Source organism: Prinia subflava, chromosome 12, assembly GCF_021018805.1.
Source record: "Prinia subflava isolate CZ2003 ecotype Zambia chromosome 12, Cam_Psub_1.2, whole genome shotgun sequence".
In the NCBI taxonomy this organism is placed as follows: Eukaryota; Metazoa; Chordata; class Aves; order Passeriformes; family Cisticolidae; genus Prinia; species Prinia subflava.
Genome location: NC_086258.1, coordinates 14,879,850 through 14,894,201, shown reverse-complemented (window position 1 = coordinate 14,894,201; position 14,352 = coordinate 14,879,850). Strand labels below are relative to the sequence as shown.

The 14,352-nt window shown below is 45.9% G+C and overlaps 2 protein-coding genes across 6 annotated transcripts in view; both read right to left on the bottom strand.

The window, feature by feature from the left end:
- Positions 1-672: 672 nt before the first annotated feature.
- Positions 673-9,361, bottom strand: LOC134556938 (sterile alpha motif domain-containing protein 9-like). Of its 4 annotated transcripts, none has more exons than XM_063409412.1 (6): positions 9,206-9,361; positions 8,954-9,101; positions 8,599-8,744; positions 7,208-7,363; positions 6,717-6,761; positions 673-6,216 (listed from the first exon to the last, which is right to left on the bottom strand). In XM_063409412.1, exons 5-6 carry the CDS (start codon positions 6,718-6,720, stop codon positions 1,559-1,561), a joined length of 4,662 nt encoding a protein of 1,553 aa, XP_063265482.1. In that variant the 5' UTR covers positions 6,721-6,761; positions 7,208-7,363; positions 8,599-8,744; positions 8,954-9,101; positions 9,206-9,361; the 3' UTR covers positions 673-1,558. The 4 variants fall into 4 exon arrangements, with proteins under 4 accessions (XP_063265482.1, XP_063265483.1, XP_063265484.1 ...); XM_063409413.1 differs by having other exon boundaries at positions 8,996-9,101; XM_063409414.1 differs by having other exon boundaries at positions 7,208-7,775; positions 8,599-9,101.
- A 131-nt stretch (positions 9,362-9,492) lies between these two features.
- The window catches only part of ERN1 (endoplasmic reticulum to nucleus signaling 1), a 29,087-nt gene continuing 24,227 nt past the window's right edge, over positions 9,493-14,352 (bottom strand). For both annotated transcript variants that reach the window (XM_063409415.1, XM_063409417.1), the window contains 7 exons: positions 13,902-14,001; positions 13,255-13,454; positions 12,894-13,041; positions 12,417-12,544; positions 11,721-11,844; positions 11,462-11,529; positions 9,493-11,255 (listed from right to left, as the gene is read on the bottom strand). In XM_063409415.1, the coding sequence (XP_063265485.1) occupies positions 11,049-11,255; positions 11,462-11,529; positions 11,721-11,844; positions 12,417-12,544; positions 12,894-13,041; positions 13,255-13,454; positions 13,902-14,001 (975 nt within the window). In that variant the 3' untranslated portion in view covers positions 9,493-11,048. The remainder of the gene's footprint in view (positions 11,256-11,461; positions 11,530-11,720; positions 11,845-12,416; positions 12,545-12,893; positions 13,042-13,254; positions 13,455-13,901; positions 14,002-14,352) is intronic.

Here is a 14,352-nt window from a genome sequence, read left to right as displayed (position 1 = left end):
TAAAAGGTAGAAGTAAGTGTATTTGAAAAGCAAGACCCCTGTTCATACCTCAAAAGATGACTCAAGCTTGTGCAGTAGTGTGGATTACAGGGCAAAGCACTGCTGCCTGCAGAATCAAGTTGGATGTGTGCAGGCAGAAAAGAAGTTACAAGACAGACTGTCCAGGCCAAGCTGGCTGTAAGTTTTCATCACGGTAACAGTTTCTTTTCAAAAACAAAAGTCTTTACTTCTGCCACAGCATTTGAGCAGGTTGTGTCTGGTGAGCAGTCACTGCTTTGCTTCCAACTCCTGTGCAAGTAAGTTCACATGTCCTGTTTCTGCCCTGAGTTGAAGCCATCCTAATGCCCCGGGCTAGACTTCGGGAAGCTGCCTTTGCCCAGTTACCTTCTCAAAAATATTCCTGTCCCCTGCATCAGGGCTAGGCAGCAGAGGGGGATTTCTCTGGCCCTCCAGCTCTCTTGCTTCTGGCAATTGTTTCTGCTACCTGAGGCCAGAATGTGAAGGCTTGGACTAGACAGTATTCTTCCTTCTGAATTCACCATGGCTTGCAGTTTGTTTTACAGTTTTTGGCTGTGCCTCGATCTTGGCTGCAGTTGGAAAAGCAAATCATACCTAGCTACTGTTGGAAATACATCCTCAGGTAGGGTAATAAAGCTCACGTAGAAATGGTAATCCTTCATAAAAGATATTTATTGGATTAAAATAAGCTATATGACAGAATTTTGGCAATTTTAGTCACATATCAAACAATGTAAAATCAACATTTGTTATTAGAAGCTGGCTGTGACATGGTTGCAAATAGCACTGATATTTTTCAAATCATGGATGTATGCTCTAGACAAATTTGAGTTTTGTATTCTGTGGCATTCCTTGGATGATAAGGCAAAATTTCACCAAGTGCAGGAATTGCTTGGACTATGAACACATAACAGTGCTTACAAATAATCTTTAATGTCACCTATGACTGCTCATGTGTCTCTGCACCCCAGCCCAGATACAGATATGTTTAGTATGGTAATATTTACACAGAGAAGCAATGTAGGAGTTATACAGAATTAAGAGATGTGTTTTTTCAGTCCTGATTGCAAAGTCAGCTTTAAAATTGCTTCCATACTGACACTGGCTTTGCAGTCAGTAGTTATTTCATACATGGTACATGTCAGAGAGAAGTGTATGTGGTGTGAGTTCATTTTTCTGTTGCTGATTCAGGAAGAAAAATGTAGTTACACTGGACAAACTCTTTACTGATCAAGACTAAGCAGAAATAACTTAAAATCTTAACCTGTGGGATAAGAAGAAAGGGATTGATTGCTGTCTTTGGTTTGAAATCTTGCTTTCTGTGAGTCCAAAACTATCAAAGGGCTTGGCTCAAAGTTCACTTTACTCATAGTTTCAATTTTTTTTTAGTGATTTGGTCACTTATAGTTGTTAATTCTGATTTTCTTGTTGCCTGGTAGCTCCCCAGGGCAGTCCACTTTTAGTTGTAAATGTGAGACTGGACACTTCCAGTGCTGTACCTTCTAAGAGCACAGTGCATACAGTACTGTACTTACATGCCCTATGTTCTGATGGCTGGATCATTTTCAACCTCAATATCAAAAGCAACAAGACCATTAAATGAAAAGCCTAAATAAAAGGTCACATTTTCATTTCCAGCAGGCACAGATTCATGATGGAGTGGCAAGATTCGGAGCTCTTTCACATGACCACGTATAAATAAATTTCTGTCCTTGGTCCAGCCAGAAACTCTTTTGAGATTGTCACGAATTATGGAAATGTTCCATACAGTTCCATGCAGCCACTTCATTCTCCTCTCATCTAAGGACCCCACCATCAATTTGTCAATTTTAGTTTTGTGCACAATCTTACTTAAGCCATAACCCTTTCCCAGAAAAAAATGGGTGTAGATTCTTTTCTTTCTGGTAGGAACATCCTTCATTTTGATGTCATATAAGCGTTTCAGGGTTTGAAGTGCTGAAGTTAAAATTTCATCCTTATCAGGGTTAGGCTCTTTGTCTAATGCGTCATCTGGCCAGTACAGCAAGGTGAGCAGAAAAAAGGCGCTTGCTGGAAATGCTCTTTTTCCTTTGAAGAATCTTAAACTGAGCTCACGAAGAGTTGGCAGTGGAAGGAGTTTGGCTGATCCTGGTGCCAAGCAGGCTAATGTGATGTGGCACAAAATAAAATTGATTAAATCATTGTCCTCCAGCCTGTTCCTCAGCGGGTTTTCTGGATAGAAACTAAGGATCATTTCTAGCTTTTCAGCTGACCTGTTCTCTCTCTTATCTGTTAGGAATGACAGGATATTGGTGACATTTCCTCCACCACACCTATAAATATTCATGCGTCTCATGAACTGAGTGTCAGGACCATTGTTGCTGTCATCCATAAGTGATGCTGAGATGAAGAATTTAGCATATACCATTGACTGGTGTTTCAGCCATTTTCTGGGATTATAAATTCGTTCTTCTTTTTCATCATTTTCATCATCCTTCTCTTGGTTTTTATCTGTTTGGAAATAACTTAGTTCTTCTGAAATCCATTCCAGAGCATTGTACAAGTTCTGGCGCAAGCCTTTTAAGCGGGAATGAAGCGTTCCCCATGGCTTTTTTATGTCTTCAGGAATGTAATCTGTGGTGAGATACTTCACAAGCTCAGTATATTCTCCCTCTAGACTTCTGTGGAATACAGGCAGCATGGACAAAAATCGAAGAAGGCGACAACCTACTTCTACTTCTCCAAAGTAGCCAGCATTGTTCATACTTTCACGTTCTTCCTTTGCTGCCTGTTGTGCAGCCCTGAAGCATTTCATAGCTTTAAGAGCAATCTCTATCTTCTCAGTGCTGCTTTCAGGGGTGTCCTCCTCTGTCATTTTATCCACAGTGAAATTAAACCATCTCTTGTAGACTTGACCTTCTGTATCCAGAATGAAAGAATCAGTTGGCAAATGCGATTTGGCGATCTCTGCCCAGTATTTCGCATCTTCAAATTTTTCATTGCTGTAATTTAGTCTGGCAAGCTGCTGGGCAAAAAAAGGATCTTTTCCAAGGAGCTCATATGCAGCTTTTAAAACAGAAATGGCTTTTTCACAGTCTTCGGCTTCACAGACGTGTTCAATGAATGGGGAGAAGAGAGTATCAGTATTGTCACCTCTGCTTCTTTTACCACGTCGAATAAACAGATGTCTGATGAACTTTATGAATTCTTCTCGTCCAAATCTGTTTTCAAAGAGTACTTTTTCCTGAAGAAGAGCTGTTGCAAGTTGACTTAGTGATTGATTCCCTGAAAGCTGGTGCAGAATTTCTTTTGCAACCAGGCAGTGTATTACCCGAACAGATGAAATGTAAGTGGTACTTTCCCTTAGCTCAATAAAAAACATTCTTACTTGTTCACTCAAGTGATGTTTGAAATCGTATGCTCTTGCTTTACTCTCTGTGTATGCCCCCAGTCCCAGAAAAGCCTCACAGTGTGACAGTGAAATGTATGAATTGGGCACATAGCAGTTGAGCAGAGCCACGTAACGCATCAAGCAGGTGTCACGAGAGGAAGGGTCGATGCCTTGCAGTATGTGCTCCACTGTGTCTGACACGTATGTTGGATTGAACTCCTCACACATCAGCACAAATGTAAGTATGAATTCTGGCTCATCATATTTCTGCTGCAGGTTTTTCAGTTTCGTGTTGAACAGATTTTTCTCTGACTCCGTCAGTTTGTGAGTGACAGCAACTGTGTCCAGTGGCGAAACCTTGCAAAGCCTTTCAGGGTTATTGCATCGTCTACAGCATAGGAGGATGAAGTAAGGCCTGCAGGTATTCATTTTCCTGGTTGCTACAGCCTCCATTAACTCAATCTGTAGTTCGTCAAAGTACTCATCATCGTAATCTTCTAACAGGAGCAGCACAGGGAAACAGTGAGTGATTTCCTTTTCTTCATAATCTCTAAAAGCCAGCACATGATCACAAACAGTTGAAGGTGAATATAAGGTCTTGATAACAGCACATCTAAAACGCTTTCTGTTTTTCCATAGAACTTGCCGTGCTATTGTGCTTCCACCACTCCCAGGATGGTGAGATATCTTTAGTTTAGCCACAGAATAATTTTGTCCACTTCCTCGTAAAATGCCATCCAAGAGTTTATTTGCCTCTGTGCATGCTTCACGTTCAATGATATCCCCACAGAGTTTTTCATCAGCAAGCCACAAGTTTTCCCACGTGATTTTTTTCCCACGGTAAAAATTTTGTTCTATTTCTTGTTTTTGTTTTTCAGTCCAAAGATTTAATCTGATATCATCACATTGGTCAGCACAAAGGATTTCCAGGGAATACAGTTTCTCTTCTTCCCGCAAGGGAAGTGTACACACGCCTCCAGTGGAAGCTGGCAGGTGTCTGGGTTGGGCTGTGGAAGGCAGCATGGATTGGATGGTGGCATCCACGTGACTGAGCTTCATACCCACAACGCTGCACTGTTCTAGGGTCTCAATGCTGCAGGATGCCTGAGCTAGGTTAGCCCACTTTCTGTAATTTTCTCTGCACTCTGCAATGCAGATGATGTACTCCATGCCGTTCATCTCTGTATAGAATTCGTGAAAAGTGTCCACAAGTGGTTTCTGCACTGGTGATAGCAATAGAAAAAGCACAATGAAAGAGCGCTCTGGTAGAATTTCCTCACAGATACAAGTAATTACTTTCTTCAGGTATTTTTTTTTGGTTCTAATCCATGTGTTTTCATCACAAGATTTTTCATTCCCAAGGAAGTCACTGCGCCCATTGCAGAATATCCAGCTGGTCTGATCAAACAGTTTCCGAGAGGGAGAATTATCAGTCTTAATTTCTTTGAAAAAATCCTCTAAAAAATAAGAACTTGTTTCATGGTGCTCTTTGTATTTACTGTACAGCCCAGACACATTGGAATGTTCATCAAAGTCAAAGACACAGAAAATGTTCAAGTGCATTAAGAAGTTGATGTAGTTGAGATTATCCTGTTCACACCTGTTTGTGACAAGGATGTACCATAGGGAATCATCCATGTAGCTTTTGCCATCATTTAATAGAATTGATAACTTTCTTCCTAAATCTTGAGGAGTCTGTGTAGGTACTTGTGTGCTGGAGAGCTCAGCTTTTTCTCTTTGAGCATCCCTGTCTGGCACAGCTAGAATGAAAGCAGTGAGGTTTCTGCGCTGCACAGGCTCAGACTTTGCTCCCAGTCTCTGGTAGTGAGTTGGTTCTTTGGCCAGGGTCACCTTCTGACCATCTTCATTGTATTTTGGCAAATAAACTTCAAAACAATTGTTCTTTACCAAGCTGACTGTTGGTTCAATGTCAACCTCCACAACAAATCGTTGTTCCTGAGAGTCTTTTGAAATCACTTCAACAAACACAGGTGGGTGAATACATTTCCTTGCAATTTCTTGCAAATTATTGCAAAAGCACTTTTCTATATAATCCAGTGCATCAACAAAGTCTTCTCGGTTTTTGACCTTTATGCCAACAATCTGTCCGTGCTTCCAGCCCTTGTCCTCAACACTGTCCATGACACCAAAATGGATGGTGCCATTTGTTCGAGTGTTCATGCAGGCTGAAGCAAATCGTATCACTTCAGAGGCAAATTTTGATTGCAGTTGAAGTTTTTCCAGTTCTGCAGCAATGGCAAAAGATTTGTATTCATGGCAAGGGATGATTAAATCACTCACTCCTGATTCTGGAGGAAGAACTGTGTCTTTCACATATTTGAAATTGGCATCCTGACTTCTAAATGGCCGACAGTTGCTGAGTTCTAAAACTTCATCAGCATTTTGAAGCTGGGATTTCTTGCTGCTTTTTTGCTTCTTGCCAGAAGTAGGAGCTGTGTTCTTGCTGCTGTCTGTACCCCCAGCACCAGAGCTGTCTCCAGTGGCCGTGCCCTGAGCGGGGGCACTGCTGCCTCTGGCTGGGCCTGTTTGTGCACCCGTCCTGTCGGGTGTTTTGCTGCTCGAGTCCTCTGCTTGCTGTGCCTTGTCCTGGAGCTGCAAAAGTTCATTTCTCTTGTGGATTAAGATCTGGATTTGGCCTTTCTTCATTCCTATGTCTTTGAGGAAAGACTCATCCAGTTCCATTAGTGCTGGACCTGTCACTTCTTCTGCATGTAGTTTATCTACATAGTCCTTCTTGATTCCAGTAGATTCCAGCCAACATTTGACATGGTTCTCATCCCATTCCTTCACAGGCAATGTTTTGTAATCTAGAAGTTAAAATCATGTATTACTAATACAAACTAATGTTTGTTTGGCCACACTGAATGTCAGACTATTTTCGTTCTACCAGTCACAGTGAGGGAGCAGGTCTTAACTTCTCAAATATGTCAGTTCTGATGACATACCCATGTATCCATAGCCTTAAAGAGAAACAGTTCTGAATAATGGTGCAAGACTAATAAATCAGTAAAGCAGGAAACTAGGAAGGAGACTTGGAAATGATCCTCATTGCAGGGAACAAGGAATGAGGATAAGGTTTATGGAATTTATTATGGATTCCCTAAACTGGACAGGTTTGGGTAGATCATTTGCCCACTTGAGTCTGATTATTTTCTGTTAAATGAGGATAGCATCAATACAAACCCCAAGATGATGACTCCAAGAGGAGTACTGATGAGTTCCCCACTAGGGAGGAATACTTCAAATGCAGATATTAGAAAGCAAATTGCTACATACAAAGCAGAAGTTTTCTGAAAGCAATACATACCCATTGTCTTTGGTGAGGGAAATCTTGCTGTTAATGAATAAAACCCTGCAGGGGGAAAAGTAAGTCTTTAGATTTACAGTTCACATTCCTGTGATAGTTCAAGCTGACTTTGGTCTTCCAACTTGCTCCCCACCTTTTTGGTGCAGGGCCATTTCTGTACCTGTAAAAGCCTGTTCTTGCCAGCTACACTGCTGCTGTGTCTGTGTGAAGGCCCTACCCCTGCCTCTGCCACACACATGGGTGTGAAGGAAATAGGGGGTTGCTGGAGAAGCTTGTGCTGACAGCTGAGCCTAACAGTTCCTTCTGTTATATATTGGAGAAAAGGAGGCCCCCCCACCACTGTGTCCCCCAGGTTCTAGCTCTTAATTTTTATTGCTTTTTCTCACTTCCCCTGCCTTTTGTTCCTTCACACTTGCTTTTTTGCCTCCCTTCTTTGGTGGGTGTACTCTCTCCTGCTCCTTCTCTTTTCCCACAGCTGTTCTGGTGCTTACCAGAATTCCCAAGCAGCAGCTCGACTCCGTGCCCAGCCCAGCTGAAGGTTTTCTGTTTAGTGGGGTGTCCTTGCCCCTGTCACGACATCCTTCCTGTGCCCAGTCTCCATTCCAGGGGTTCAGAGATGGGTGGCAGCAGGGCCAGCCTGTTGTGTACTGCAGGAGGAATGGGTTAAATACACGTACTCAGTGTGACAGCAGAGATTCGAGACATTCACAGTGAGCAGTGACCATCCACGCCCCGGTCACTGGGGTCACACAAAAGGAGCTCTCTGGGGGTGGTGGTCCTTCTCTTACTGTGGGGTGGAGGCTCAGCTCTGCATCAGCAGGTGCAGGAGCTCAGCAGCTCCACCCCTGCAGCTCCTGGTGCTCAGCAGGGCTCTCAGCAGGTGCAAAGGGAGCAGCCACCAGTGCAGCTGGGCAAGGTCTCCACACTGTCTGCAGGTGTAGTAGTGGCGACTGAGGGAAGGAGAAGGGCGTTCACTCCCCGGGCCCGTGGCTTGGCAGGAGGTAAGTTCAGCAGAAGGGGGGGTTTGGGGAGGTACTGGTTCTGGGAAAATCGCGTATGCTGGAAAAACCAAAGGGTTAAGTGCACATTAACCCTTTCTGCATCTGGTCAGCCCTGTGGAAGCCTTGGCTGCCTGAGGCACCAGCCTGGCTGGAGCTTTGTGGGGAGCAGGTGCCTGAGGGGGGAGCCTGTTACGGGACTGCCCTGGTGTGCTGTATGTGTAGGCATCCCTGGGAGTAAGTGCAAACAGGTGGTTATGAAAATGGCGGGAAATGGATTCCCCCTGACACTTGGCCCCGCCTTCCCCGCGAAAGGGAGTTAAAAATGCCCTTGAAATACTGATCTTTGCCTCTGGCCACCTCCCAGGGCTGGGCTCGTACAATGGGTCAGCTTGCAGTAAATCCGTCCCGCCCTTGTGTCTATGCCCCAGCGCGCTGTGACAGCTGATGTCAGGAAGCGTTCAGAACAAAGAGAGCCTTGCCGGGGAATCGAAACTGGAACGGAAGCTGAGCAGAGCGGGGGCAGGGCTGGGGAAGCGCGGCCGGAGGGGCCCCGCGGGTCCCTGATCCCTCCTGGTTGTAGGAGCACTCAGAGGTGGCCGCGGGTTTGTGCTGCGCTGGGCTCGGGGTGCTGCGGGCGGCAGGCGTGGGCAGGGGGGCTGCAGCTGCGGGGCTGCGGGCAGAGCTGTGTGCGCCCCGCTCCCACCTCCCCGAGCTGCTCAGACAGTCCATGGAGCCGCAGAGCAGCTCCTACCCCAGTGGGGTGGCCGGAGGGACAGAGCTGGGCTGGCGGCAGTGGAGGGACAGCCTCATTTTTGGTTAAACCTGCTGTCAGTAAATAACCCGCCAGGCTGAGAATGACCCGCAGCGCAGGGCTGGCTTACCTTGCAAAGCCCGCCGGTGGCTGAGTGTCTCCAGTGCTGTCTGCCTGCAGGGAAAGAGTTTCCACAGGAGGGAGGAAGGGAAGGTGCTCCAACACCTGTGGTGCCAGGTTCTGCACTGCCAGCACTCTGAGCAGTTCTGCAGGTCTCTTGAAATTAGTCCGGAAATAAAAGAGAAACAAAAATTCCTGGGGTGAGCTCTCAAGTCTCCACCCCTTTCACAGCAGCTCTGCTCCTGGATGACGCTGCTGTTAACAACCCAGCAACCTTAGCCCCACCAAAACCAGCTAAGTGTCAGGATGGGTTGTGGGATATATTTATTCTTTCTTTTGTATTTTTAACTTTCAGATCCACTTACTGCCCTCTGTATGAGCTCCCTTCTCACTCCAGGCCCCCTCACCAAGTAAGCAGTGGGGCAGTTGGCAGGGGAGGCTCCTCAGCCCACCCTCGGTGCCACTGGGGCCCAGGCAGGCTGTGCTGCAGAACTGTCTCAGTGGCTCTGTTTCCTGTAAAACACGTGATCAATCATCAGCTCAGTCTCACCAAAACCATTTATTTACGGCTGTGTCTCTATCACACAGCAGCACAAATTCCTGCCATTTTATCTCACCTGTGCACCCACCAGGCTGGAGGGGGCTGGGGCCTGGGGCTGTCAGAGTAGCAGATGAGGCTCCTGGCCCTCAGGGAGGGTCACTGCTCCCCCCAGCTGAACAACTCCGCCTCCTGGGCTGGCTCAGCAGGCAGGCAATGGTTTGAGCAGGCTCAAAACGCAGGCACGTGTCCCCTCCCGCTGGAGGCAGGACAGGGCCTTGGCTGTTCCTGCTCAGTTCTGACAGCTCTGCCAGCACCACGCCTGCTGGGTTCCCTGGGCACACATTGGCACTAAAAACCAGAGGGTTTTAATCTGAGTACAAGTATTTATTTAGTAGATTTATAAAAGACCTTTACATGAGAAATACAAAAATATGAAATAGGCTTTTTAGGTAAAATTACCATTATTTTTTCAAGCTTTAGAAACATGTAACCTGCACAGTTTGGCATCTTAGGTAAACTGCTCACATACAGAAGGGGAAAAAAATCCTGCAAAGTATCTCCAGAAAAGTAGCTGTACATATCTCATCATATGTATCATTGGCAATAATTTATTTAAGACTCAATGGCACAGTCATACAAATTCTCACGTTGTAATTTCTCCTTTGATTAATTAAGTGACACTGAAAGATGCAGTGTCACTTTCCTCTTCCAGTTGTTAGGATGATTAAATATAAACACAAAACTGATTAAGACTGATTTGGCATGCTTCATACTTGTACCACTTGGATTTGATACCACTTTGTAGTAAAAATTAAATAAATATAAATACATTAAATAAATATATTGTAAAAGAACACCTCAGTTACATTAGAATTCAGCATTTCTTCATCCTAGCACACACGACACTTTGTCACAGCTTCAGGGCCAGTGTAAAGAAATACTGCACCTTTACCCACACAGGCTCCCGTGGATGGACTCACCAGCCCACACACACAGGAAATGAGGTTCTACAGCTCTGTGCACTCCTTAACCACTGCCCTCATGTCACTGCTCTCAACAGCTCCTGGTTCCTGTCCAGCTTTCTTTTTCCCAGGTCTCCTCTCACCCTGGCTCTGTGGCTGTGGCCTTTTCTTACCCCTTGAGGGACATTTGCAGTTGGTGAGACACAGGCAGCTCCCAGCTGCCATCAGTGTTTGCTGCAGGTACTGGAGCAGATCTGTTACTGGAGCAGATCTGTTCTCATACTGAGCTGAGTAGAGGACTCCTCAACCTCTTCTGTGAATACTGGTTCATGTTAAACAACAAGGCTTATTTAGAGCAGGCAAACCTTGATGTTTCAAGTCAGTATTTTTTAAAACTGTTTCTGCTCAAGTATGAGGGACTTATTTTCCAGGGTAGTACTGATTCGACAGAAATGGTACTTTCATACCATTTTTTTGGATAATCACGAATGATTCCCTTTACAATCACTGTGGTGTGCCTAATGCCTAAGTGGCAATAGTGCAGTGGCAGGTTCAAATTATTTGCTACAACCAAAGGGCTCCTTTTGCACATCCCAGTCCCGAGTAATTATATGATTTCAATCTCTGATTTTTTTTGTAGTGAAACTTATCAGTTACAAAATCAAATACAGTACAGGGATATTGGGTGATGGTTACATCCAGCTTTTCCTCTTCATTTCCACAGTCTTGAAAACTGCCTTGGAGTCAGTAACTCCATCCCCAGGGTTCATCGCCTTACCACTCGCACCCCGGGCTCCACCATCTCCTGATCCAGCACAGGCACAGGTACAAGGCACTTTTTGGAAGCTTGGTTTCTTCAGAGAAAGAATTCAGCTCTTTGATCCCACTTTTTCCTGCTAAGGGTGGGCCTGTGCTTGGAATGTTGGTCCCAGAGAAGAAAGCTCCATCCCTCTCCTCTCAGACTGTCTCTCCTGTAAGGCTCAGCTCTGCAGAGTCCTCAGCATAGTAATGCTGGAAGAGTCTCTCGTGGCAGCAGATGTGCATGGCGTGGTAGGTGTGCAGGAGCAGGCGAGGGAAACGAGCTGTGAAGTAACACACAAACTCATCCGGGATGGAGCCCAGGGTCTCCTGCACTTCGGGAGGCAGCTCCCTGTAATGGTGCTTCTGTGGAGGAAAACAAGAGGGAAAAGCTCAGTCAGAGGGTTTCTTCAGAAGCCTCTTGTAAACAGCTGTTGGTGTTCCTGCACACAGTAACCTCCTACTGGGCTCTTGTAAAGGAGCTCAGTACCTAAATCAGGCTCTGATACAGGCTGGCAACAGCAGCAGCTGGAGGCAAGAGCCCGGAGTGCACCAGGAAAAGACTCCTTTACCTTATTTCTCATCGCCCTCAGAAGGTCCCGGACGGAGCCACCTTTATAGGATCTGAATTTTCGAAGATCTGCAAGAGAAACATTTTTTTTTGTGTGTTGTGATGCAGTTTTAGGTGCTGGGGTGCGTCTGCAGCCACAGATCCTTGTAGGTGTGTTTCAGTACATGAACCAAAACTGAGGCAGTGTTAGCCTTACGTTCCTGTCCCAGCTAACTGGGAACAGCAGGTAATTCCCACTCTGAGAAAATGCTGTCCATTACCTGTCTGAAGAGGAACAGTGATGTGCTCTCTCCAGTCCAATTTCACCACTTCTCTTCCACCTCTTTCTAACTGCTTGACTATTGGACCATCTAAAGATTCTTTCTCTATCCGGTCACTAACATCCTGGAAGAGACATTCAGATTATTTCTAGTTTTATTTCCAAGTTTTACCCAATATTTTCAAATTTCGGCGTCTGGCCAATTACAGCCTGTCCTGGTAGTAAAGTCAGAATTCCACTTCACTCTGTGACAGTTCTTAGGAACAGGATGCAGAAGTTTCTGAGATTATTTGTTTTACCCTCTGCCAAAGCCTTTTTAAACAGGAAAAGATAAGACTGGAGAGGCTCTCAAGCCCTCAGCCACTTCCCACCCCACATCAGGATTCAGTGCATGTTCCCGCCTGTTCTTGAAAACCCTCCTGGCCACGTTCTCTGTGGGTACTGAAGCTGCTGGAGGAGACTTTCCTTCCCCCAGCTGACCTTGGTAACAGCAGCCGTGGCCCCCTCTGAACGATCTGCTGTCACACTAAGCCAAGTGCTTGGGAGCTCCACCCAGCTTTTACAACCGGGCTGCCTCACTCCTGGCAGAAGGGTGTGGATTCCGTGACCTCAGGCACGAAAGAGAGACTGAATTCAAGACCTGAAAAAGTCTACAGGAGCCCTGGGAACTGAGAAGAGAGAAAAGGTCATCACCAACCTGAAAGAACTGGAGCTGTTTTTCTAGACTCCAAAAGAAGGGGTGTTTGAGCACACAGCTGGCAGAGGGCCGTTTCTGAGGGTCCATGTTGATCATCTGCTCTATTAAATCACGAGCAACAATGTCTTCTGCAAGGAAGAGCAGGCAAGGAAATTTACTCCTTTTGTTTTATTTTCTCTACGTTCTTAGGCTGTAGTGAAATGTAAAATTTTTAAATTTTATAGTATTTTGTGCTTTAGAAATTCATTATGGTCTCTACTTCCTCCTGTCCTGCTAGCTCAAGTGCTGCCCCCACAGATGTGCTGGGCAACCAACAGAAAAAATATCAAAGACTAAGAATACCAAAGTTTAGCTCTCTGCCACTGTTTAAATACAGGAAATGACTTCACAGCAGGGTTCCAATGGTGAGCAAATGTGGGCCTTGGTTGTGTCACTGGTGTTGGGCAGCCTGGGCTGACCCCTGCAGTGCATCCTTACCGTGCCTCCCTGCATCCAGAGCCTCCAGGCTGTACGCTCCCAGCAGGATGTTGGCTTGCCGCTGCAGGGACTTGCCAAAGGGGTGGCCACCTTCAGACACCACGTAATAGAAGACACAGCCAGCTGAAAAGATGTCCACTGTGTATGTCTGCAAAGAAACAGCCTTCAGTAGCAGTGACATCTTTTCCCCCTGAAAGCTCTGATTCTCACAGGGTGGTTATTTTGCATCTGAGAGCAGAAGGAAATTTTCCAGCTCGCAGATTTGAGCTGCTGCAAGGCAGCCTGGAGGCCCAGGCAGTGGGTGCTGCCTATTGTAGGGTCTGGCCTGGTCCTGGGCAGCCTGGGAAGGGCTGGGACTTACAGGGTTCTCTTTGCAGTCCTCACTCAGCATCTCCGGGGCGATCCAGCCTTCCGTGCCCGGCACGCCTGAGCGGCGGCTGAAGCTGTGCCTGCCCACTGCCAGCTTCTTGCACAGCCCAAAGTCTGAAATCATGGCTTTGACCTTCCCGTGGGCGTTGGGCATCGAGATGAGGATGTTGTGGGGCTTCAGGTCCCTGTGGACTGTTACAAACACCCACTTATCCACTCAGGCAGTCCCAACCACCTTTGTACATTTTTAAGTGGACCTTTCACGAGGCTGACCCACCATTCATTAAACCAAAGTCTTAACTTCAAATGATTTTCATTGGCAATTTCATTATTTTATTCCACCATGTTTTATATGACTCCTATTTAAAAACTTCAGCACCCTTCACTAACAGTAAGGACTTGCTTTAGTACTCCAGGGCTGCAGGATGCTGCAGGGACAAGGCCAATGTCAAATCATAGAACCACAGAATGGTTTGAGTCCAAAGGGACTTTTAAAGATCATCTCATTCCAACTCCCCTGCCATAGGCAGCGACACCTTCCAATAGGCAGGTGAACAAACCAGTAGCAGACCAGTTTCTTTATTTTCCAGCTAAGAAAATGTAATCCTCCTCCAGTGCTGAAAGGAGAGTCGCTCTTACCAATACTGAGGGAGTGCAGGTAAGCCAGCCCAGATGTTGTCTGCTGCAGGAGAGTGATGGGCTGTAAGCCATGGTGGCTGAAGGCCTTCTGCTCGACATACTGCAACAGAGAACACAGAGAGTCAGACACAGCACTGCATGGAAGCTGCATAAATAATAAATCCATAACTTCACCCCTCAAAAGAGATGTGACTGGATAAACTGTGCTAGCTGGTAGAAAAGAGCTTTTTCTTTTGGCTGAAGGTGATGATCCCTAAAGTCTCATTTAGAGCTAGAATTCTGCATAGCACTGTGCTCCAGAAAGTAGAACAGTCTTCAAAGTCTGCATGGGAGGAGGGGGAGGATGACTAGAAGGGAGTCCTTCACAAGAAGTTAAAAATCAAAGGACAACAGCTTCTGTCCATAAATCAGGGCTAGGGCTGCCTTTGTACAGATCTGAAAACACGCCTGT